The sequence below is a fragment of the Lipotes vexillifer genome, unplaced genomic scaffold (genome assembly GCF_000442215.2).
Source record: "Lipotes vexillifer unplaced genomic scaffold, Lipotes_vexillifer_v1.1 scaffold90, whole genome shotgun sequence".
Taxonomy (NCBI): Eukaryota; Metazoa; Chordata; class Mammalia; order Artiodactyla; family Lipotidae; genus Lipotes; species Lipotes vexillifer.
The window spans coordinates 5,376,295-5,402,396 of record NW_006782310.1 but is presented as its reverse complement, the minus strand read 5'-3'; the positions used below and the strand labels follow the sequence as shown (position 1 = coordinate 5,402,396).

Sequence of the window (26,102 nt, the reverse complement as noted above, 5' to 3'; positions counted from 1 at the left end):
CAGCAGGAAGGAAATGAACTATTTAACAAATGGTGCTGAGACAACTATTAGCTATATAAGACAAAATACAGTTAGCCCTTCCTCATACCAGACACAAAAATAAATTCTAGGAAGTTTAAGTGAAAATGTAAAAAGCAAAACTTTACAACTTCTAGATATTAGGATAAGAATTTTTTTAGACAAGAAACCCAAAAGGGAAATCAAAAAGGGAAAATTTAATACATATGCATATGTTAAAATTTTAAATTTGTATACATTGAAAGACTAAGGATAAAGAAAAGCCACAGCCTGGGAGAAGCTAACTATAACACATATAAACCACAAAGTATCAGTAAACTCAATGCAAAGAGAACCCCTCTAAATCAGTATGAAAAAGACAAACTACCCAGGGGAAAAATGGGCAATGGAAAAATGAGCAAAAGATAATGGGCATTTCACTGAAGAAAAAAACTAAATCGCCAATAAATATATGAACGCTACTCATCTTCACCAGAAATCAGGGAAAGGAAATGTAAGCTAAACCCATCGTGAGATATTGCTTCACACCTCTCAGGTTGAAGACTGACAGAAATTAGTGCCTGATGACACTAAGCATTGCCACAGAACAAGACAACAAGAACTCCTATATATTGCTTCTGGGAGTCTAAGTTGATAAAATCATTTTGGAGAAACTTAATACACTTGAAGATGTGCATATCCTGCAACCCAGCAATTCCACTTCCAGGTTTATACTAGAGTAACCTTTGCATGGGTAAAGATGACAGACATGTACAATAATACAATATATTACACCGTTTTGTACTGCTAATAGCTAATAATTAGAAACAGCATAAATACCTACAAATGGAATACTCTATACTTGAGCAAATGAATGAAATACAGTGATACGGACTAACTTGGATGATTCTCAAAAGCACAATATATTGATAGTGACAAGTAGTTTGAAGAACATGAACAGCATGCTATTATTTTTATGAAGTTTAAATACATGCAGAGAAAAACCACCCACTATTTAGGGATACATGATATTTAGAAAAATATAAAAACATATATGGAAATGGTAAACACCAAATTCAGGGTAGTGGTCATCTCCAGAGAAGAAGAAAAGAGATGAAGTCTTCAATTTTATATATAATGTTCTTTATTGCTCTATAATTTCTGTAATTATCTACAATTTTCTGTAAGCCTGGAATACATTTTTAAAATTCATTCCACTTCTCTTTAATAATCAAAAGTCCTTGGGTAGACAAATAGCTCACAGTTAATATAAAATATCTTTGAAGCCCCAAGCTAGCTGAACATTAAAAGTTATGTCCAATTACAAAATTTAAAAACAAAACAAAAAATAAGGTACCCTACACAGGACAATTATTTTAGGCGAATCTGATTCTAGCTCAGCCCCCAGCCTGCCCTGTGTGGTGGTCTTCGTACGGATCAGCAGCTTCATCTCTTGAGTTCTCTTTTCAGAGGGAGGAGAGAGAAGCTCTTGGGTGAGGAGCAAAATAAGGACCTTGCCATTTCCCCTTATGCTTCTGACTTTAATTTGTTCTTCTAAATATATCAGCTTGTTTCAAGAAAACTTCAGGCATGGTAACTTAATAATGGGTCATTAGTGGCTATACTAATGAGGTCACAGTGAAGCTTCTCTATATCATTCATTAACATCATTTCCTTGTTTCAAATGAGAATATTGGAGCTTGTTTAAAATTAGAATAGTATTAGAACTTGAGAAAGTAAAAAGTGTTCAGTCTTATCTAGTGGATGCTGTCATTCCTTCCTGGGTGCCTCTAAGGAAGGGGAATGCAGATGATCCCCTGTCCAACTGAGATGCTGCAAAGGCAGACCTCATGTTGGCTCTGAGGCCAGTGTATACCAGTGAACACACAGGCAGGCAGTGTTAACAACACATGGAGGCTCTTTCAGAGAACTGAGATGTGAGCTGCTAATGCAAAGCAATGAAGACTGGTTCCTCTTTTCCTAAAATGCAGCAAATGCCTTCTACAATTCAAGATCCATTCTCTTGGTTGCCCTAACACAGATTCCTGTAGCAGGAAAGGGCAATTAAAGGGCCTCATGAACATATAGTCTACTTTGGTCATACTGGGAACAAAGAGTTACACATATAATATTAATAAATTAAATTTCCCTAGATCTCCCTCTACCTAGATAAGCCAAACATGTAAGAGTATAAACCCTGGCCCTATAAATCCTGTTTCTGGAAATAAGCTTACCTATAATACCAATGCTGGAATGCATTCAAACCATACAAAGGGAATATCCCAAATCACTGCTAGAAAAAATTAAAAGAAAATACCCAAACACCAAAATTCAAGCTAGTATGGTGAATTTTTCTCTTTATAAAGGCATCTTTAAGAGATTTTTAACTTTCATATTCAATCTTTCAGGAAAATGCCTGTAGTGACTGGAAGTTGCTGCATTGTTTAATCTTGGCCAGTCTGGGGACAAGCTAGGGTGTAAAGGAATAAGAACAAGGCTTTGGATTGAGAAAACCTGAGTATAGCCAGTCATTTTACGTCTCTGAGCCTCACTTTACATGTCTGTAAAATGGAGATAATAATACTCCCAACTCATGAAGTACTATTAGGTTTACATGAGAGTGTACCCATGAGTTTGCTTAGAACAGCATCTGGGCCACAGTAGACGCTGAACACACATCACTTTATGTTGGGAGTCTAAACTCTACAGACGCAGGGGAGTTCCAGCCTGAGGTTCACAGCCTCAGGGGCCAGAGTGGGCTGTGGGTTTGATCTGAACCTTCCCATTATGGCTACAAGCTGGGTCCATCATCAGGACTGCGTGCCACCCGGAATGCACCTGGAAAGTTGAAGTCATCTAAGTTACACCCAAGGCAGCTGCAACCAAATGAAGCCACATAAGAATGCAGGTGGCCAGAGGCCAGAGAGATTTTGCAAGGGAGTGGATGATATACTCTGAGTGAGAGGAATTGCAGTATTTCATCTTGGCCGTAAAAGTCTCCAGGAACTGCCCCAGAAATCCCATCTGGTTCAAGCCTCCCTTGCTGGGACGTCTGGAACAGGAACTCGATTGCACTGAAATGTGGTTGATAATAATAGTTAACATTTATGGAGACAATACACTGTGCCAATTATTTTACACAAAATGGCTCTTTTAATCCCTACAACTTCTTGTACTAAGTTCTATTATTATCTCCTTTATAGATGAGGAAATTGAGGCAGAGCAAAGTTAAACTTAGGATGTAGCAGAGCTGAGCTTTTAAACAGGCCTATCAGGCCAGAGCCCCCATATTGACCTATATTCCTTCCATCCCCACACCACGGGTACTTAGTAAAGTACCATTCTTGCAGTACTTGCCACAGTACATGTCTCAGCTTAAATTTTTTTTTTTTTCATTTCTTTCCTAAAAATGACCACTACCCTAAATTTGGCCTTCATCATTTCCATATATGTTATTATATTTCCTCTTGCAGTCTAAGTTTCTGGGTCAGATCCTATTTTCTCATTCATCTCTGTATCCTGGCACTTAGAAGAGCTGCATGACTCGTCACCTGATGAATCAATTAGATACTGAAAAATGAGGATGTATTAAGTCAGAGTAATTTGTATATGTTAGTCTATATGTGTCTACATCCCCAGCCCATTTTCCAAGGGAAGATACATGATGAAGACCTGCTGAGATAATGATTTTTGCATAGGACCCTGTGCCCCTGGCAACAGCTAAGTGAATACAGAGTGGGTTCCTGCCCCAAAGGTAGCTCATCCAAAGGCAAGCTGTCTAGCGGTGTGTGAGGCTTCTGGTGTAGAAGGATGAGCTAATCATAATCGTGCGTCCATGACTTTGAACTGGAAAGCGGGGAGAGAATGTGTCGTTGGGAGAAGCAGAAGCCAAAGGGTCAGGGGGCATCAGTTAAAGTTGTAAGAAGTAAACTATTGGACTAAACATAGCTCTGGTCCTGCCTAAAGCTAAAAACATGAGGCCTGCAAGGATCAAACTTTTATTTTATTTTTATTTATTTTTATTTTTGGCCACACTGTATGGCATGTGGGATCCTAGTTCCCCGACCAGGGATCGAACCCTCACCCCCTGCATTGGAAGCATGGATTCTTAACCACTGGACCACCAAGGAAGTCCAAGGATCAAACTTTCTGAATGAATCACATCGTAGAACAAAGCTCAAGAATATTTATAGGAATCCAAAAAAAATAAAAGATAATTTACAAGGTGTGGCATCCATTAAGAAATGACCAGGCAGGCAAACAAGGAAGAAAATACAACCCATAAAGAAGAAATAAAATCTATCAATTGAAAACAATCCAGAAATGACATAGATGATAGAACTAGGTGACTAGAACATTAAAAGTTATTATGACTATAGTCCATAGATTCAAGAAGTTAAAGAAACTATGAACATGTTAAGACATGAAAGGTATAAAAAAGAGCCCAGTTCAGATGATCTGAATAGACATTTTTCCAAAGAAGGCATAAAGATGGCCAAGAGGCACATGAAAAGATGCTCAATGTCACTAATCATCAGTGGGATATCACCTCACACCTGTCAGAATGGCTATTACCAAAAGGACAAGAAATAACAAGTGTTGGCAAGGATGTGGAGAAAAGGGAACCCCTGTTCACTGTTGGTAGGAATATAAACTGGTGCAGCCATTATGGAAAACAGTATGGAGGTTCCTCAAAAAATTAAAAACAGAACTACCATATGACCCAAAAATTCCACTTCTGGGTATTTGTCCAAAGAAAACAAAAACACTAATTTGAAAAGACATATGAATCCCTATATTCATTGCATCATTATTTGCAATAGTCAAGATGTGGAAACCTAAATGTCCACTGACGGATGAATGGATAAAGAAGATGTGGTATATATACACAATGGAATATTATTCAGGCATAAAAAAATAATAAAATCTTGACATTTGTGATGACACAGAAGGACCTTGTGAAATAAGTCAAACAGAGAAAGACAAATATCACATAATTTCATTCATATGTGGAATCTTAGAAAAAACAAAACAAATGAATAAACAAAACAAACTCATAGATACAGAAAACATATTGTTGGTTGCCAGAGAAGGGGGTGTTAGGAGTTAGACAAAATAGGTGAAAGGTATTAAGAGGTACAAACTTCCAGATATAAAATAAATAAGTCACAGGAGTGTAACTATAGTCAGTAATGCTGTACTTCATATTTGAAAGTTGTTAAGAGAGTAAATCTTAAAAGTTCTCATCACAAGAGAAAACAATTGTAACTTTGTATGTTGACAGATCATAACTAGACTTATGGTGTGATCCTTTTGCAAGGTACACAAATGTTGAATCATTATGTTGTACACCTGAAACTAATATAATGTTGTATGTCAATTACACTTCAATTTAAAAAAAGAATTCAGTGGTAAAGGTGATTGATGCTTGAGAAAAAAAATTGTGAACTTGAAGGCACAGAAATGGAAACTATTCAAAATGAAACACATTGCAAAAGAAGACTGGAAAAAATCAATAGAGCACCCATAAACTTTGGTAAACTTAAGTTGCTCAATATATATGCAACTGAAGTCATCAAAAGAAAGGAGAGGTGAAAAGTACCCCCAAAATTTGAAGAAATAAGCACTGAAAATTTTCCCATTTTGATAAAAACTATAACCCATAGACCCAAGAATCTGAACAAGCCTCAAGCACAAGAAACATGAAGAAAACTACATGGAGGCAGATCAAAATCAAAATTTTAAAACAAATGATAAAGAGAGAATCTCTTTATCCACCAGAGGAAAAAAGACACATTGCATGCAGAGGTACAAAAACAATTACAGAATGTTTATTGTCAGAAACAATGTAAGATAGAAGAAAGTAGAGCAACATCTTTAAATCACTAAAAGAAAAAAACCCTGTCAATCTATAATTCTCTACCCAGCAGAAATATCTTTCAAAAATGAAGGTGAGGGACTTCCCTGGTGGCACAGTGGATAAGACTCTGTGCTCCCAATGCAGGGGACCCAGGTTTGATCCGTGGTCAGGGAACTAGATCCCACATGCATGCCGCAAATAAGAGTTTGCATGCCACAACTAAGGAGCCCACCTGCCACAACTAAGACCCAGTGCAACCAAATAAAATAAATATTTTTAAAAATGAAGGTGAAATAAAGACCTTTTCAGACATATAAAAATGGAAAGAATTCATCATCAGTATACCTGCACTACAAGAAATGTGAAAGAAAATCCTTCAAGCAGAAGATAAATGACAGCACATAGCCATCTGGATCTACACAAAGAAATAAAAAGCAATAGAAAAGATAAGATAGGTAAATACAAAGCATATTTATTATTATTTAAATACCTTTAAAAGATAATAGATTGATTAAAGTAAGCATAACAACAATATATCAATCACAAATTGATAATCACATTACATATAAATGCTCAAACACCCCCAATTAAAAGGCAGAGATGGTCAGATTCAATAAAAAAGCAAGACTCAACAATATGCTGTCTACAAAAACAAAACAAAACCCACTTTAAATATACAACTAATTCCACCCAATTTAAATATAAAACATATAAAATGTTCTACCCAATAATATCAGGATACATATTCTTTTCAAATGCACACAGAACATTTGCCACAATAGACCATATTCTGGGCTACAAAATAAGGCTCCATAAATTTAAACGGATTCAAGCCATACAAAATATGTTCTTTGTCCTCAGTTTCATTAAATTAGAAATCCATAACAGAAAGATCTGGAAGATCCACAAATATTTATAAGCTAAATAAATACTTTGAAATAACCCATGGATAAAGGAGAAATCAAAAGGGAAATTAAAAAGCATTTTGAACTAAGTGAAAATAAGAACACAACATGTTAAAAATTTGTGGGATGCAGCTAAAGCAATATGTAGAGGAAAATGTATAACACTAAATGCCTATATTAGAAAAGGCAATAAGTCTCAAATCAATGGCATCATCTTCCAACTTAGAAAAATAAGAGCAAATTTAACCCAAAGTAAGTACAAAAAAGGATATACAGAGAGTATAAATCAATGAAACATAAAACAAAAATATTAGACAGTTAAGTGAAACCAAAAACTATTCTTTAAAATCAATAAAATTGATAAACCTCTAGCCAGACTGATCAGGAAAAAAAAAGAGAAAACAAAAATTATGAACTTTAGGATTGAAAGAGATATTAAAAGAATAATAAGGGAATATTTTGAACAATTTTATGCCAATAAATTTGACAACTTAGATGAAATGGAAAAATTCCTTGAAAGACAAAAACTCCTAACAGTCACTCAAGAAGAAATACATGACCTGATGTGGATTGATATCAGATAAACATCTATTAAAGATATTGAATTTGTAGTTTAAAACTTTCCTATGAAGAAAACTCTACTCCCAGAGAGCTTCCCTGGTGAATTCTAAGAAATATTTAAGGAATAAATAACACTAATGCTATGCAAACTCTTCTAGAAAGTTGAAGAGGAAGGAAAGATATTTCATCTCAATTTATGAGGCCCACATTATTCTGGTATGCAACCATTTTGGAAGATAGTTTAACAATTACTTACAAAGCTAAACATGCACCTACCATATGACTGAGCCATTTCATTTCTAGGTAGTTATCCAAAAGAAATGAAAGCAAATTTCCATACAAAGACTTGTACACAACTATTCATAGCCAAAACTGGAAGCAACCCAAATGTCCATCAACAGGTAAACAGAGAAATCGTAGTATATTCATACAACTGAGTACTACTCAGTAATAAGAAAGGCATTTACTATTGAAACATGCAACAAAATAGAGGAGTCTCAAAACAATTACACTAACTGAAAGAAGTCATCCCCTCTCTAAGGGTACTTACTGCACAATTACATGTACATGAAATTCTTATAAATGCAAACCAATCGATAATGAGAGAAAGCAGACCCATGGTTGCTTGGGGATAGGGAGGAGCAGCCATAATCACAAAAGGGCATGAAAAAAATGCTTAAGAGTAATGAACTTGTGCATTATCTCAATTGTGGTAATAGTTTCACTGGCAGAACATATGTCAAAACCTACGTCCAGTTTTTTGTATGTCAATTATACTGCAAAAGCTGTTTAAAAATAAATGCTCCTTTGGTAAGTTTGAGTTAAGTAAAATCTTATTTGTGAAAGGAGCAAATCTTCAACATTTCTTATTTTAAAAAATTACAATCTCTGGTTAAATATTAACGAAACCCAAACTAAGTTCACAAATTGATATTTGAAAGTATCACTTAATTCACAAGTAGGTAATTTAATATGAAGACTTAGAGGTCAATAATAATAATAAAATGGTAATTCAATGAAGCAGAACGGCTGTCTTTACAACCTGGCTATGAAACTGGGGTGACCCAATCCAATGATCACAGGACAAGAGGTAACTCTGGGTTGTGCCCGGTTATAAAAGGCATTTTGCTTGCCTTGAAACAAGAAAATGGCAGAACCTTTTTCACACCTTCAGGGTCACATCCCAGCTTTCAGAATGAAATGAGCAAACCCCAGAGGCAGCATCAAGAAACAGGCAACTTTTCTTCATCGTTCCTGCTACAATCCTGGAGACAGCTGTCATCAAAGATGGGGATGTGAACTTAAAGGTTCCTTCTGCTCTCCTTCTCCAGCCTGTCACACACCATTTTGGTGCAGGTCTGAGCTTCCCGGCCACAGGAGGAAACAGCAGGGCTCCCGCAGCTGCAGTAGAGACTGGTCCCACGGGCTATCTCATGGACTGTGCTGGCTCGTGCATAAAGCATGAAGCCATCCTCCATGCCTGGCTGGCATCATGCTTCAGCCTGTCCACCTGCCCCTTCTGCAGGCCCTGAGCCCAAGCATACAGCAGTTCTTGCCGGTTCCCTCTTACATCCCACCCTACTGTCCAAGACCAAGTGAGTCCTCCAGCCAGAAGGAGGTCAGTCCTCTCCTGTCACAGGTCCACCTCAACTAGGCTTTATAATTAACCCATTCTCCTGACAGCTTCCAAAAGCACTGATTGCCACCAGCCCCTCCTATGTCCTCCAGTTTCTGGGCCTTGCCTGCTCGAACTGAAGCCCATCTTTCCAGTCGTTCCCCCTTCCTCTCCACTCCAGGCCAACTTACCCCTCCCCTGCATGCCCGCCTCTCCTCTGAACACCAAATGTCTTCCAAACACAATCTCCCAAAACGCTTCCAGATCTTCAGGATCATGACTCGAAGAAAGATGTGGAATCACTCTATTTTCTTATCTCCCTCTTTACCTCCCTTCCCCACCCTCGCCCTCCCACCAGGCAAACCTAGGGACAAAGTGCAATTTGCCTTATATCGGTGACTCAGTTTCCCAGACCTCTTACTGGAGGTGTCAGTCGTGAGGATGGAGGACCAGTGCTAGGCTCCCCACACTGATGGCCTCTCTTTCTCCAGTTCTTCTATGACGGTTCATTTTCTTCACAATACTATTTGCTGATGCTTTGCTAACCTTCCGTTTCTGCCACTAGAGTGTAAGCTCAATGAAGTCAGGGACAGGGTCTGATTCAATCAATGTTGGATTCCCAGGCCAGCACTCATGGCACACTGTGAGCACCTGATAAACACTCACTGAATGAAATGGATGAGTATGTAATGTGTGCGTGTGCGTGCGTGTGTGCATGCGCACACGCACGTTCACAGCACCTAACAGTCAGGTTTCCAGTTGTCACTGGCTACCATGGTTTTGCACTAGCATTGTACAAAGACTAGAGAGTGAAAAAGGGTAGGAAGGGGTGTGTGTTTCTATCTCTATCTATCTAGATATCTATCTATATTTCTATCTATATATGTGTGTTTACACACACACTTTCCAAAATCAACCCAGAAACCCAGTCTCTTCCACTATAATAGTAAAGCTTACTCACTCGTGGCCTGGCTTTGTGGGAAGGAGCAGGGAAATGGGACCAGGGACCCAGAAACATTTTCTGAAGGAGAAATCTTCCCCATCCTTCCTACCCATTTTCTCTCTGTGATCTTCTTACAATGCCAGTGCAAAACCACTGTAGCCAACGACAACTGGAAACCTGGCCGTCGGGGGCTGTCCCACTGGGAGAGGTGCACAAGCAGGGATGATGGTGCGGGGCTCAGTTTATAGCGTGGAACAACGGTAAGTGTCTCCAGGTCTGTGGTGTAGCTGTTCTATCTGCACTATTTTGATGAGTGATTTGCACTTCCTTGTTACAGAGCTCACCTACCTCTCTTGCACACACACACTGTTCTCACTTCCAAACAGAATTACAAAATATACCTCTTAAGGTTGCTATAGATACCCTTTAAGTAAACAAGGGTGAGAGAACTGTCTAATTTAAAAAAATCTATTCCTGGGAATTCCCTGGCAGTCCAGTGGTTAGGGCCTGGAGCTTTCACTGCCAGGGGCCCAGGTTTGATCCCTGATCAGGAAACTAAGATCTTGCAAGCTGCACAGCGCAGCCAAAAAAATAAAATTAAAAATTAAAAAATCTATTCTAACCCCACTTTCCAAAGGAAGGAAACAGGGTTAGAAGAGATTAAAACTGCTCATATATTTGTTCGCCTGGTTATTTGACAAACAGGTAGGGGGCAGGGCAGTGAGGAATAGGGAATCTCATGCTGGAGAGATGTAGAGAGGAGACGCCCAATAGCAAAGCAGCCAAAAGGCTGACAGAAAGGAACATAGGACGAGCAGAAAGTGCTTCCCTGCAAAAGCAAACACTTTTATCTTTACAATTTACATGTATGTGGATTCTCCAGTCCTGCTTGTCTTAAGGATTCCTGAATCTTTAAAAAAGAAATGGCCAGTCCAGAAATGTGAACCATCTTTATCCCATGGCTTTGTGGAACCCAGGTTCACTACCCTCAGACCACTGTACGTTTGTGACCCTTATTTTAGAAACAGAAGGATAAACACATAATGATTCAAAGAGCTGAGAACTTAAATTGAGGTATATGAACCCATAAGAATGTCACAATTCGTTCTGCCTGAGGAAGTCAGAGGAGTTTTACAGACAGATGTCACCTACTTGGATCTCGGAGGATGAGAAGGAATTGACTGAATGAAGAGATGAGGAGGCTGGTCAGAGGACAGAGCAAATATGAAGGAAGGGGCCTCAGGAGAGCCTGGTAGCACTTCTGTGCAGTTGCAGTACAGTGAGGATGGGGACGCTGATGGCTGATGAAGCTGCAAGGTGCATGCAGGACCCAAACGCGAGAGATCCTAGAGATGATGTTAACCAGGTTAGGTTCACAGATAGGTAGTGGGAGGCACTCAAGGTTTCTAAGCAGGAAATGTCAGATCCATATTTCAGAAAGGATGGAAGACATACATCACTGCACTACATAGTCCAGGCATGACACAGATCTCAGACTAAATCTATGGCAGTAGGAACGGTGAGAAGAAATCAGATCTAAAACCCACATGGGCTACCGCAGAGCCCAGGTCCCCTAATGCCCACAGTCACTGTATGAAGCTGCCATCAGGGAGCCAGACCCTACTGTAAACTCACTCCGTCAGTGGACCAGTGCGTCTCCTCTTGTGCACTTTGGATGTAACACAATGGATTAATCAGGACCACATTGTGCCTTCCAGGAACTCACTGCCTGTAACAAGATTGCTATCAGGAACCAGCAGCAGGGGAGTAGGAAATTTACTTGGTGCCCAGCACCAGGAGCACACAGCTACACAGCCTCTTGGTTTGAACCGCAGGGAATCTGTCCCTGTTGGTATCTTTTTCCTTCTGTTGGCCGTTGTGGGCTCTATGCCATTAACTGTGATCACAAAGAAAGGCAATGCCTTTTATCCCACTTTACATGCTAATCAGGATTGTCTCTGATATTTTTTAAAATCTACTTTGAGCAATTTAAATTAAAAATAAATTAGTTATCCATTTTATACATATTAGTGTATATATGTCAATCCCAATCTAATAAGAACCTGCTGTATAAAAAAATAAATAAAATGAAATTCAGAAATTCAAAAAAATAAATTAAAAATAAAAATTTAACTAGAGCCCATTGGACAATGGAGCTCTCAACTCTACTGACACAATGTTTGAAAAAGTACTGTGTAGACCAAGAGATGGAACACAGCCAGCAAGGACTGGGATCCAGAAAAATACATGGATCATATATTTGGAAAAAGCAGTGATTTGAAAACCAGACAAGTAGAACCTCAAGGCATACGTAGATACTAGCAAAGGCCAGAAATAATAAAAGCCAAAGCAGACTAGAACAGAAAGACACAAGCACCCAGACACCCATACAGAGCAGTCCACGTGGAGGAGGAAATCAGGATGAGGGAGACACAGGTAGCAGCGAATTATACTCGGGGCAATGGTCACTGGGCCTGCAAGCAGCTAAGAACTACAAGAGTGAAAGTAACTGAAAATAGGCAGGAAATGCATGGAAACGGAGACCTTCATTCAGAGGGAGGAGTTACGATATCAGTGGTAGGGACAAGTGTCCTAGGGGGTCACAGGAAGCGAGGGGGGCTTGAGCTCAGTACAGCAGGCTCCCACTCTCCTTGTCCTAGCTGCTTGGTCCCAGCTTCCCCAGATGTTCCCGTTCTCTTTATTGCAGCACAGTCAACCACCATACAAAACCCCACAACAGCATATGACAAAAATAACGGACTGTTTGAAGGTAGCACATGATACAGTCATATTCCAAAAACTGGGAGGAAGGGGGGCTCCTGATGGCCTCAAACAGTTGATCCATCCGAGAAGGTGGGCACCAGAGGAGATGGGAAATGCTCCTATGGGAACAGCTTGCACAGACACATAAAAGAGCCCATATTCCTGTTGGTATATGACAAATCGATAGGGAAATGATGGATTGCTCACTAAATGGTACTCAAACAAGTGAAAAAAATGTAACTTGGATCTCTGCCTCATACCATATGCCAAAGTAACTTCCAGATAGATAAAATATTTCCATGTGAAAACTTTAGCTATAGAAATAATAGAAGAAACCATGGGAGAAAAGGCTGTCCTCATGAGGAACACTAAACCCAGAAGATAGAAAAGATTAATAAACTTGACTCCAAAATTTAAACCGTTCTGCGTGGTAAAAACACCATAAATGTTGTAAAAAGACCAACGACTGAGGAAAATAATTGCTTCACCTATTGCAGTTTAGAAAGAACCTGTATACCTCAATAAGAAAAAGAACAGTGATCATGAACCAAAAATTCACAGAAAAGGAAAGGTACCTGGACATAGGAAATCATGCTCAATCACATTCACAATAAGAAATGCAAATTTAAATGTTAATGACACACAACTCTTCACTACTGGGGGAAAATGGCTGACTAGTTGAACGACACCTCTTTGGCAGAGGTGTAGGAAAACAAGCTCTCTCACACACCTGTGGTTGAGAACCAAAACTGGTACAATCTTCATGAAGAGCAACTTGGCAAAAATCAATCAAAATTTTAGAAATACAAAAACTTGACTTACTAAATCTATTTCTGGGCTTTTATCCTAGAGATAATCACACATGTGCAAAATGACACATGGACAAAAAGACACGTGGATAAAGATTACACTGCAGTATTGTTTGTAACAGCAAAAGATTAGGGCCCATCATTACAGGACTAGGCATATGAAAAAGCACCCAGAGAACAAAGCATTAGAAAGAATGCAAAAGCTACAAGGATTGCCATGGAAAAAGAACCTAGGTATATTTTTAAGTGAAAAAGCCAGATGCAGAGTAGTTTGTGTAGTGTGTTACTATTTGTGTAAAGCTATATTAAACACATATATGCTGATACTAACGTAAAATATCTCTGGAGGTACACATAAGAAATTGCTAGGAGTGGTTGCTTCTGGGTAGGAGGAAGCTTCACTTGCACTGTGCACCCCTTCACACCTTTCAAATGTTATACTGCGTATACAATACATGCTAAGCCCATATAAACAGTAATACAACAGAATTTAAAGTTGCATCCTTTATTCATCATTTATTCCCAAAGGAAGTGTCACTACTAGTATCTGGGCTTATAGTCTTCCAGGAAGTCAGAAAAACTCTGCCGGGACGACTATACAAGGCAGACAATTCCCAAACTTCTAAGGACTCCTGACATTAGTCTGTAAAACGGGCAGGTGATTGCCATTTACAGCGGACAACAGCGCTATCGTAAGGGGGAAAGAGAGCAGAGTCAGTGCTTATGGCACATACTGCCAGGTCTACAGGGAAGTCCTCCCTGGCCTCCTCAACTCTCCAAGGTGTACCCACTGAGCTCTCAGCGTCTTCACCTGCTCATCCCCCCCACCCCAGGGGGCCTCATTCCCAGAGAACTTATTTCCTAGCCCCAGCACAAAGACTGACCCGCCTCAAAGCACCTTCAACCCCCGGCACTAGACTTACCATTCCCCCAAACTCCCTCCGTAACTGCTGTCACAACACCAGACAAGCCTCCAGCTGCCACTTCTGAAAAGGCCACCAGATGGGGGATGGCGCCGCAGGGATGGAGAGAGGATGAGCTCTGACCAGAGCCGCAGTGACTGTGCTGTGATTATTGTTTGCTCGTTTGTTTCATTTGAATGTTTGAACGTGAATGGTTCAAATAGTCTTGTAATTTTGTTTTCTTTTAAAAAGAAAATATTTAGAACATTTCCACTCAAAAAGCACATTTTCAAAATTGAAGCATTTTAAAAGTCTGCTTTCATTAGACAGTTGCATCTTGTATCCCTGAGGGCTTTTGCAAATAGTTCCGGTTTTCTTATTTTGTTTTGTTTGGGCACAACTCAAGCTGCAATTTCACGAAAATCAATGCTACACTCTGTGTTTCGAAAAGAGCCCTATAAACGAACCTGTAATAGGAGATGTGGAGATGGATTCGTTTTAATACCCCTGCCTTGATTTAATTTATATATTGTTTCTTCAGTTCTTCCTTTCTAGGTTGATTTATCATTCTGAGTTTTATTAACATCCAACACACTAATATGCTTGGGAAAAAGATGGAAAACTCCAAACTCACAGTGATGCCCAGCTGTAGTCCCAAATCAGGCTGACCAGCCTGAAGGAGTGTTTTAGTTGGCCTGATTTTCCTAGGACTTCAGAGAAGTAAGACTTGCTTCCAAATCAAGGGAAAGGATTTCTAGAACTGCCCGGTACTGCATGGGGCCCTGTCATGCTGTTTATTAGTCAGGAGTGTTCTGACAGAACATGTGGGTTCTCGTCGCAAATTTGCAATTGTTCATAGTAGCTCAATGGTTTTCCTAAGAGTTTTCTTTTTGGTTTCAATACTTATGGGTATTATAAAACACCTCAATGATAAATCTTACAAACTCTACTGAAGTATATACCTCGGTAAAAACAATCATGTATCTTAATAAGGCAAAAAATATTTGTAAATGTAAAAATAGATTATGGTGACATCCAAAGAATCCAGTTATTAAATAGGAAAAAGAAAAAAATAAACTGTATGAAAATATACATGATCATAAATACAACTGACATAATATGCTTGGGTGGTAGTATACAAATATGATTTGGAGTTGGGGCCCCTTTTTTTTTTTTTTTTTTTTTTTTTTAATAGTCACAAAACATAAGCTAGCAAGGTGAGAGTAAGAAGTGATGATGCAGCCCGGCCTGGTGGCTTCCTGGCCTTAATGAAATGGCACATCTGATGTTTCAAATGATCCATCACATGGTTTTTCAAAGTCGCAGATGGTGATAGTTGAAAAAAACATGCAAATGGAAAGGAAGTAGGGAACTCTTTGAAGCTTTCCTTGCTAGTGGATACAGTGGATGTAATGAATTTCCTATGGCGGAAGTGCACAGTAAGAGAGAACAGGAGGGGCCCCTGCTGTCCCCAGTGACTGGGTCTCAGCGTGCGGGCTCCCTCTAAGGGATCTTAACCCAGTGCCTTCTTCAAGCCGAGGACCACTGAGTTCTCACCTCCCCAGCTCCTGGAGCATCTCCCTGGGTGTCAGACAGACCCCTCAGGCCTTGCATGTCCCAAGATGAACATCTCCATCCTCGATTTGCTTCTCTTCCAGTATCTTCTACCTCAGTTCCTTGTTTCTAACACCCACAGGCTCCCGCAAGCCTGAACCCTCACTTTGCTTCCCCTGCTCCCACCCTCCTGGCAGCAGGCAACCTGCTGATCCTCTCAAGCCCCAAGGCCTCTGCCCTTCTTGGTCATGGTCACCTCTCTCAGACTCAGAGGCGGCTTCTGGCGGTCCCTGTCTCTGCAGCCTCGCCCCGCTGGCTCCTTCTGCACTGTTGACAAGTTAGAGAGCATCACCAGCTGCTTCAAAACCCTAAAGCCCCAGGGCCTAAGGATGAAGACCAGCCTCCCCCCAGGGCACTCTATCCTCTCTGCAAACCAGCCCCTTCCTCCCTCGTTTAATCCCCCAGCAACCCCAGGGGACACTCAGCCAGCCCCAGCAGGGAAGGAGACACAGACAGGAGTCCTTCAGGGACCTGCACTCCTGGAACAGCCCAAACTGGACCTGGGTTTCCAGTAGGCTGAGGCTGGGGCTTCCGTTAGGACCTGGGAACAATGTCCCCCAAAGGCCAGGGCTTGGGAAACCTGCAGACCTTCTATCCTTGTAACTTCTCAACTTCAGGGACCTCCAAACTGTTTTCCAAGCAATGAGTGGATAATTGACCTGGGTACTTCAACTCTGCCACAGCCCAGCCCCAGGTACCACGGGGGACACAGCAATGAATGGAGCCTGGTTCTCTGCTCCCGAGGAGCTGGCAGCCAAGCATGTGCGAGGTATGTGATGTGATATCAGTCATACTCTCATATTCCTCACTTCAGCCCCACATCTCACATCTAATAGGACAACGGTTCTCTTTACTGGTGACCTCTCTGGGAGCACAGGCAACCTCAGCTGATCCGCAGAAGAGGTGCCCTAGGGTAAATGGCAGAGAGTGTCTTCAGGGTAATCAACTTGTTACCTTATTACCAAGACCAAACTGAGCCCAAATGTGCCCAGCGCAGCACCACACTGGACTGTGGAACCTGGGATTTTGACACCATGGGGTTTATGCACCATCTTAGACAGTACAGGTGATGTGTGGTCAGGTAAACCCCATTGGACAGTCCTTCCTCCTGGGGCTCTGTACCCCAACCAAACCCCCAACCACCAGCAGCGCTCAGCAAAACACACTTCAGAATGCACAGGAGACGATCTGAATTTGGAATACAGATAGAATTTGTTTTAAATTCGGGACTTGAGGCAAATGACTTCTGTGAATCGCTCATGTCTCAATATCTGATCAATCACGAGCTGCTGGAAGTTATATCTCATCATTATACATTGTCACTTCCTACTGGACCCACATGGTGGGGTTCACACAAGGCTTTCATGTGTACTTTTTCATCTGCTCATCAAAACCAGCCTCTAAGGTAAGGGTTGGCATAAGGGGCATCTACCCTCAGGGATTAAATAACTTCCCACTGAGTGAGCTGGAACCCTAGCCTGTGTTCTCTAACTCAGCACTCTTGCCATATAAGGGTACCTGTTTTTAATTGTTCTAAGATTTCAGGTCTTACCTTTCCCTTGTAAACACATCCTGTGCAATCATTCCCTTCTAGGAGTAATAATCAGTTCATTTCTGGTGGTCTAATTAGTACTCTTGCCAAGTTACATTCCTTCCATGGACCCATACAATCTGTTTCTCTTCTGGTAGGTCCCGGATTAATAACACAACACCTTAACAGGCCCACTACCTCCTGATTTACATACAATGAATCATTCAAAGGTGAAAACTGATGTGTATAAGACAAATTGCACCGTTTACACAAAATCTAGAACAGTTTTTAAGAGGTGAATAGAAACATTCACATTTAAATATTTTAGAACAAACTGGTATACCTATCTATAGTATGTAGGGAGATAAGACAGTATTACCAATAAAATATCACCTCTAATAAGATATTTACTTAGTACACAGTGTGAAAGAGACAGAGAAGACTCTTACCTTTGGGCTATATTCTGTAAAGGGAAATATTTCAGATTATTCTTTTCATTTATACTTTTCCTTTGGGCCCTCTTAATCAAACTGATTCCCTTCACTTGCGGACAGGGAAGTCATCACCACGCTTCTTCTAAAACCCACCTTTCCAGCCCGGCCTCCTGTGGAGGTGACGTGAGGGTGATGGACACATTGGATCCAGACGAAGGCCTCGAGGAGTGATGAGAGTTGTTGCCAAAGTTGCTGTATCTGGAGAGTGCAGAGATTTAAGTCGTGGGGCAGGAAGGGACAGAAAAATGAGTACCAGTCAATAAATGAATAATACTTGGCAAACTATGCTAATTTTTGCAAGAAAAACAGGTCTGGAAATGCTAGCACTGTTAGTGATTACCCTAACTTAAAGAAACTTAGTAACTTCTTTGTTTTATTTCTAATCAGAAAAATTTCCCAAAGTCGAAAACAGGCAGCAGAGTTTATGACAAAGGGTTTCAATAAAACCGTCATATGTCCTTTCTTTTTAAGTGTACATTAAAACTAGTTGCTAACATAAATCAAGAATCCAAATTACTTTCAATTGAATCTGAAGATTTTCTTGCCTCTCGTGGTGGCACAATTAGCATTAACTGCATCAAAGGTCTGCAGAAAATACCAGATGATTAGCTAAAGAAATATCGGATTAAAAATTCTCCTTTAGGTGTTTCTGAATCAATTTCATCCATTAAATGCTATAATCTCATCACATGCCCAAGGATCAAGGAGAACTGTCCCCAGACCTTCTAGGCTGGCCTGCTGCTTAGAGGTGCACGTACTCGATGTTTTCATCCAATATTTCCCTAGAACCAAAACTACAGCCACTAGGTTTAAATGAGCTTTTATCATTTCCCAGTCATCTCTAAGAAGTTTCAGGATTTGTAAAAGTCTAGAGTTTTCTTTGTTTTTCAGAATAGCTGTTCCTTAGCTATCTATTTGTATTTGGCTATCATGATCAGAGCTTTGCCTCACAACCTCCTCAGCTACAAGGTAGGGCCGACTCCTTCTGCTAAACTGGTGAGGACACAGTACCGGAGTGTGTGGGACCCCAAGGGTCACCATGATATAAGTGCACAAAGACCTTCCCCCATGCAGTGAATCCAATATAAACTCCCACCAACTAACCATTCTAGGAAGCAGTTTGACCTCAAAATGTGGATACCCCTTGACCAAGTAGGTCTACATAACCTTATGGTTATTTATATACTAAAATATCACACAGGAAGATACTCACTGGAGCCTCATTGAGATCATGGCAAAGAACCGGAAACTACCCAACCAGGTAACAATGTGAGAATGGCTAAGAAAGTTTGATGTAACATTCGTCAATGGAAGATTACACAACCATTAAAATGATTGCCAATTTATAAGTGATAACATGGCAAACGTTTATAATGTACGTGTACGCGAGAGTGTGTGTGTATAAATATATACACACACATACTGCATGTAACATCAAGATATAATATTACACATGAGTTTGATCACAACTGTAAAAAATATTCTTAAAGGTTAAAAACCACGTATAGAAAAAAGTGTAAAAAAACAGACCATCTTTTTTTTTTTTTTTTTTTTTTTTGGTGGTACGCAGGCCTCTCACTGTTGTGGCCTCTCCCGTTGCGGAGCACAGGCTCCGGACGCGCAGGCTCAGCGGCCATAGCTCACGGGCCTAGCCGCTCCGCGGCATGTGGGACATTCCCGGACCAGGGCACGAACCCGTGTCCCCTGAATCGGCAGGCGGACTCTCAACCACTGCGCCACCAGGGAAGCCCAGGCCATCTATTTTTAAAAGTGGAATACGGAGGTGAAATTTCAGTTTTCCTTAATAAATTACATTATTATAATGGGAAATAAAATACTTATATTATCCCAAATCTATCCTGTGTTGCTAAGTCTGGTGTGTTGGCTGTTGCTCTTCTAATTTGCTTATTTGGTATCATGTGTCAGCCTGTGCTAAGTACCAGGCACTCTGGCAGGCAGATGGGGACTCACAATACTACCCCACCATCCTCCCCTGTTAACATACCACCTTCACGGGACTTGGTTTCTGGACACTCATCTTCTCATCTCTTAAAGTCCCAACACTCTACCTGTCCAACAGGTTGTTTACTGCTTCTCCAAGTGAGTATTGGCTTGATTTTTTCAAGAGGGCCCCCAATTATACAAATATTGAATCACTATGCTGTACACCTGAAACCAATATAACGTTATGTCAATTATACCTAAATAAAAAACTTTTAAAAGAGGGCCCCCACAACCACAGGCCACAGAGAAGACAGAAAAGCAAAGGATGAGAATATACAAAAGAAAGGAAGCAGCAGAAAGGGAAGCACAAGCTCAAGCTCAGCAGGGAAGAGAGAGAGAGAAGCAGGAGGCAGTGGGCCCCACTTGGGAGGGAAGGATGCTGCCCAGGACCTCCAAGTCCTCGGGGACAGGCCCTGGGCTCCAGCTTCAGCCCTGCGTCACCCAGCTGCCTGGACACTAAGCTTGTTATTCTACGCAAACATCTAAAACCATCCCCTTCCCAACCAAAAGTGGGCATCCCGGAGAATGTTTTAACAGGATTACTTTACTAAAATTATGTTTCGATGACGTTATGGAAATAAAACAAGCATAGTGTCGTTTTCCCTCTTTTGGGTTTTCTACTGGTTGAGCAATTAATTCAACGACCTCATGGTCTAATTTTGCTTCTGAGTTTCAGCCAAACTAACTGGATCATACAAGTCACTCAATTCACTACACGGCGTTTTTTGGTTTTGTTTGTTTGTTTGTTTGTTTAACATCTTTATTGGAGTGTAATTGCTTTATAATGGTGCGTTAGTGTTTGCATTTTTTAAAAATTCTTTTTAATGACTAACTGGTTGGTCCCTATTATAACCCATTCAATTGCAGTCAACCACTGAGCAGTCAAATCTGTGGCCATACAGACCTCTGAAAACCACAGTGAGTGAACATCAGAAAATTAATTGGTATGAACGATATTTATACAATATTCAAATTCCTGTCAAATAATTTAAAAATTGTAAACTTTTCTCAGTGAAATCCAAGCCAATCTTCATTCACAAGCATGCAGATGCTTTTCTCAATTTACGTGTATAGTCGTTTTGTCCATTTCCATGTTTCTATTGCTCTCATCCCCCAGGACTGTCAGTGGTACTGAAGCCTGGGGAACAAGTGGGAGGGACCTGGGTCCCAGGAAAGCCCCGTCAGAAGCTGTGAGACCATCACCATCCTGGGCTAACACCACCCTGCTGGGGAAGATGAGGTTGCCAAGATATTTTTTCTTCCCGTCAAATGTGCAGCTCCTAACTTGTACACGGATACTGTTCTTGGGGAACATGAGAGCTATGTTGGATGCATTTCATGAAAACTGTGTGAAAGATCACAATAACTGAGAATTTTAGACCTAAAAGAGACTGGTAGAGGGCTTGCAGTTTGGAGGTGTTCAAACTGGAGGCCACGTACTCCTGATGATAGACACCACTCCCCACTTACCCAAGCTCTCTGTGCCTCAGTTTCCTCACTGTATATAAGGGCTAGAAATAGAACCTACCTCTTCAGGGTTAAGTGATACTTTAAAGTACAGGGCTTGGCTCTCAATAAATGTTCAATAAATGTTAGCAATTATTATTATTACTCTTAATATGGGAGTGGCCATCAGTCAATACTGACTTTTATTATCGACTTTGGACAACTGATCGTTTAAAATATGCAAACCCTCTGTTCCCCATTCCCCGCTCTGCAGAGAGGTCCTGATCCAGGCATCAGTGAAGGGCAGGCACACAGGCAAGCTGACAAGCACCTGCTGAAAATTCCCTGTGCCCTTTTGATCTGCACACCTCCCTCCCTCTGCCTCATCTCCGGTTTGCATAAGAATCACTGAGGTGTCCATACTTAAATAACGTAATTATACTAATGCCTGTGAAGTGATTCAAACCGCAATTGTTTGCCATCTCATGGGAAGCTATGAGCAATGTCTGAAAGAAAATTACATACATTGGAATAAAAACAGAAAGCTATAGAAAAGGGAGAGGAGATAAAGAAAAGACACCCACCTATTGGAAGAGAAAGACCGGAAGCTGTAAGGCTCGGAGGCAGAATACGTGCTCGGATGGAGAGAATCAGAGGAACTGTTAAAGGAAGGAAAACCCCACTCGAAACGCTGCCTGGAAAGCTGGCAAAGCACCTGGCTGCCTTCCGCAGATCAAAAGAGAGCCCGAGCTAGAGAGATGGGCTTGAGATGTGTAGATTTTGACTGACTGTGCATATGTTTATAAACCTTAAATTCAAAAATCCATCTTTAGTAATTACATTATAACACAAGAGCTCCTCAATTCAAGCAGCTGGAATTTTCTCTTCTGCCTTTTGCCTACATACTGGTAATTAGTGAGCGCCCAGGGAGTTCACACCACAACTGCTCTCTGCTCTGACTGGAATCTCCACAAACGCAGCGAACGAAAGACAAGCCAGAGGACGCAGCTAACGCGCTGCGTCACCGTCCCCGGGTTAGCCTCGCACAGGCCATCACGTGGGCCGGATCTACCTGCTTTCCTGCTGGGATTCGGCTTCCTTTTCCTTGGTGGCCAAGGGCGAGTCCTCAAAGTCATAGGAGAAGAGGTGGAAGGGGCTGTGAAGCACATAGGGCAGCTTTTCTACGCTTGGTGACGCCTTCGGGGGGCCGGGTGCGGCGCGGAAGGGCTGAGAAGCCGGGGAGGGCGCCCGCAGGGCAGGCCCTGAGGACCCTCCGCGCAAGGGGGTCCCCGCCGCACTGCCGGCCGGGAGCTGCTTTCCTGGGGAGGAGGCACTGGAGGCCGCGGGGAGGGCTGGACTCTCGCGAGCAGCATCCTTTCCGGCGGGGACCTGCTCTGAGGCAGGGCTGGCCTCAACGCTGGGGCAGCACGGAGAAGAGGAGAGAGGAGGGGGAAGGAAGGGGAGGAAAAGATATTTGGGAGAGAGGGAGCAAAAGTTAGGAAAGAGAAAAAGACACGTCAACGCTCACACTGTTAGGGCCGCTCACTTAAGAGTCCAGCTGTGTTTCTTGACCTGCAGCATAAAAGCCAGAAGCCCTGGTTTTCCCAATAATCCTGGCGCCCTGGGCTTGCCAATCTGGGGGTTAAGACCCACCTGGCCTCTGAGCATACAAGGGCCTTTATGAGGGGATTTAGTGGAACCTCAAAGGCTCTTCTGCACCTGCCCCTCAATCCCCAAGTTTCTCCCCACTGGTTGTGTCGGCACCGGAATTTCCACAATTTGAACTTCATTTCTTTGTCTTGATCAAACAGGGGATCTGCCCTCCTCCTGAAACACCCAAACTTGAGGACGAGGTATCCCACAAGCCCCATACGTACAGTCACTGCTTTCAGATCCTTTCTGGAAAGCAAGCGTGGAGAAGGGAGAAAAGATGCCAGCAAGAAATGCAAAGAGCTGGAAATGAGGGGCCGGCAGAGTGAAGACACATTTTGCCCGGTTCACACTTTCCCCAGGGCCTCCTCTACCACTAAGCCCTAGATGTCTAGACTCCTGCAGGCATGCCTCATTCTGCCACAGATACAGTTATGAAGACTTTCCATCTTCAGGGGACTGGATTTAGACCACTTAGACATTTTGAAGCCTACCTTTGTAAAAGGAGAATCTACATTAAACTCTGCAGTTTTCAAAACCATAGTCCTTTTCCCAGAGAACTTGGCTCCCAGCCATGCCCACTTGGGAACGGGATGTGAGCTGTTTTTTTTCCTACCTCAAATCCAGAGCTCCATCTGTGTATAAGGTCAGGGACATACAGGTTTCCCTGGCTCAAGGAGAGGATGGGATGAGACCACACTGCAGTGCCCAGGGCAGGCCTGGCAAAGGTGGTACACATACACAGGGGGCACACGTGGTGGGCACACATGATGGGCAAACACAAGGAAGCAGCCAGCAGGAAGGGGAAGCAGTGGAAGACACCAAGCCCACAGAATTAAGCAGAATCTTTCCCACCACTTTTAAGTCTAGTAGGCTGACGTCAGGGAAGAAATAACATCCAGATCAATGTTAATGAACACCGTGTTTAAGATCAAACCCTGGTGTTTAATATGCACACCTTTGCTTCCTAAAACTGAAAAGTCTAACTGTATCGTCTCTGATGAAGACACCCTCCAGAATCAGTCATATAGTCAAAGACACTGCAGAGGCCAGGACAAACCACCATCTACCGGTGTAAATAACAATCCCATGTAAAGACAGCATGAGTCAGTAGGGACGCCTTTGGAGGCTGCTCTTTCCAGCCAGATTCCTCCATCTGGTCTGTAGGTACTGCTGAACTGTTTGAGTCCCTGAGGGTGAAAAGTTTGTGGGTGGGACATACCATGCACATTTAAGCACGTGTGGAGCCACACCGATGTATTTATTGAGGGTCCACAAAATTTTCTGTGACTCAGTTTTGACCTAAGGTGGGACTGTCAACAGAACCTCCTCCCTTCCCAGAGCATCCCTAACTAAAGGCACTATCCCCAAGCATGGCACTGGGCATGGGCGGGGGCCCTTGGTTAATGCCGACCTTTCTACCCATCTCATTCTGGAATATGTACCTCACTCTCTGTCACTAGGTCATTCCTTTCCTCTCTCTACATCCTGCTGGCTTCTTCCCAGACATTTCCAAAGTGGGGTAGCAATCAGTTCAGAGAGGATTCCATGACCCCGGGAGGGGTGGGCATCTCAGCACGTCAAATGAGCCGGTCTGAGAACTTTTATGTGCGCCGGTGGCCCCAAGAATGAGGCCACAGCAGCAAAGAATCACATTAACTTTGAACTTGGTAAGAGAAAGATTTTACCCTAATTCATCCAAGATCCTTTTGACTTGGCTTATTCGTGGAAAAACTAACAGCAACAATATCAGTCGGCAGCGTAATCAATCAAGTGAAGGAACCCTTCAGTTATAGAATTATTTTTGAATATCGGAAAATGAACTTACCCATGATCAATTTTTATTTTTCATACAGACATCATTTGGGGAAAATACCACAAAATTTACACATATCTGCAAGGTGCCTGTGTCTGTTAACATTGCCCGAAGACAGAAAGGATGCACCTTGGAGAGGTGAGTGGAGGACAGAAAACTCCCCCAAAGGGCTGTAGAGCTATGGTAGTTATTCTAGGCATGGAAATAAATGCTGGGAATTTTTTCTATGCTATATGGGGTGAAAAGTGTTCCTGTCCATTTGGATAAAAATCAAAATGCATTATCCCTACAGCAGTCATCCACACATTATAGATAACATTGTACTGGTAAAATTAGTAGGAAGAAGGGGACACGTGGAATTATTCTTCCTACAGTGTAGAGAGGGTTAAAGTTTTCTGAGCAGAGAGGAACATTCCGTTAGTTAACTGTCAATCTGACTGAGCCAAAGCACTCAATGAGGGAGGGGACAGTGGGGAGAAAAGCTCCTGGGTGCGTCTCCCATAAAGCAAGGTTAGGAAAAGCAGCGTCTGAGTAAAAATTACGGTTCTCCAGGGAAAACGTGCTCAGTTACTTCTATAAAACTAGTCACTCTGTGGCTCCGTGTAAACGTTTGCCGGTGGGAGCTAGTGAGGAAGGGAGGAGGCTACTGCAGGGTGGCTGCAAACTATCCGTTAGGAAGGAGACTCCAGGCTGTTGGTGGGAGCCGGGGAGTGTCCAGCCCTCGGTACCTGTCCGTGCCCGGACAGGGGGCATCGTCATCTTTCTCTTCCTCTGAATTGGGCTCCGTGACTGGCTGCTCCTCTTCCGCCTCCTCCTCGACCCTGAGGCAAGGCCAGGAAAAGAGAAATGCACACAGAGACAAGATGGAAAAGCAAGATAAGCGTTACAGACAAACAGGAAGATGAAGCAGAAAAACTCCAGCTGGCTGAAATGAAAAGAGCACACTTAGAGGAGACAGTGTGAGATGGGGAAATCTAAGTGTGGGCTGGAGATGCAATAACCCAGCACAAGCCAAATTTCTTTGTCAAGTTGGCTGGATGCTACTGCCTGCAACCCCCGACCCCACTCCTCCCATCCCCCTACCACACATGATTCACAACAGCTTCTGGCCTTGGGCAGGCCTCCCAGGTGGTTCTCCTTCTGCATACAGAGTCATGCAGTGGCTGTTCTCAGGGCTGCCCAGTGCCTGCAG

At 42.1% G+C, this 26,102-nt stretch overlaps 1 protein-coding gene across 1 annotated transcript in view; it reads right to left on the bottom strand.

Moving 5' to 3' along the window:
* Positions 1-26,102, bottom strand: part of FHOD3 (formin homology 2 domain containing 3) — a 517,118-nt gene that overhangs the window by 131,796 nt on the left and 359,220 nt on the right. Inside the window, 1 exon segment of the mRNA XM_007455216.1 lies at positions 18,088-18,192. Within this exon segment, the coding sequence (XP_007455278.1) occupies positions 18,088-18,192 (105 nt within the window).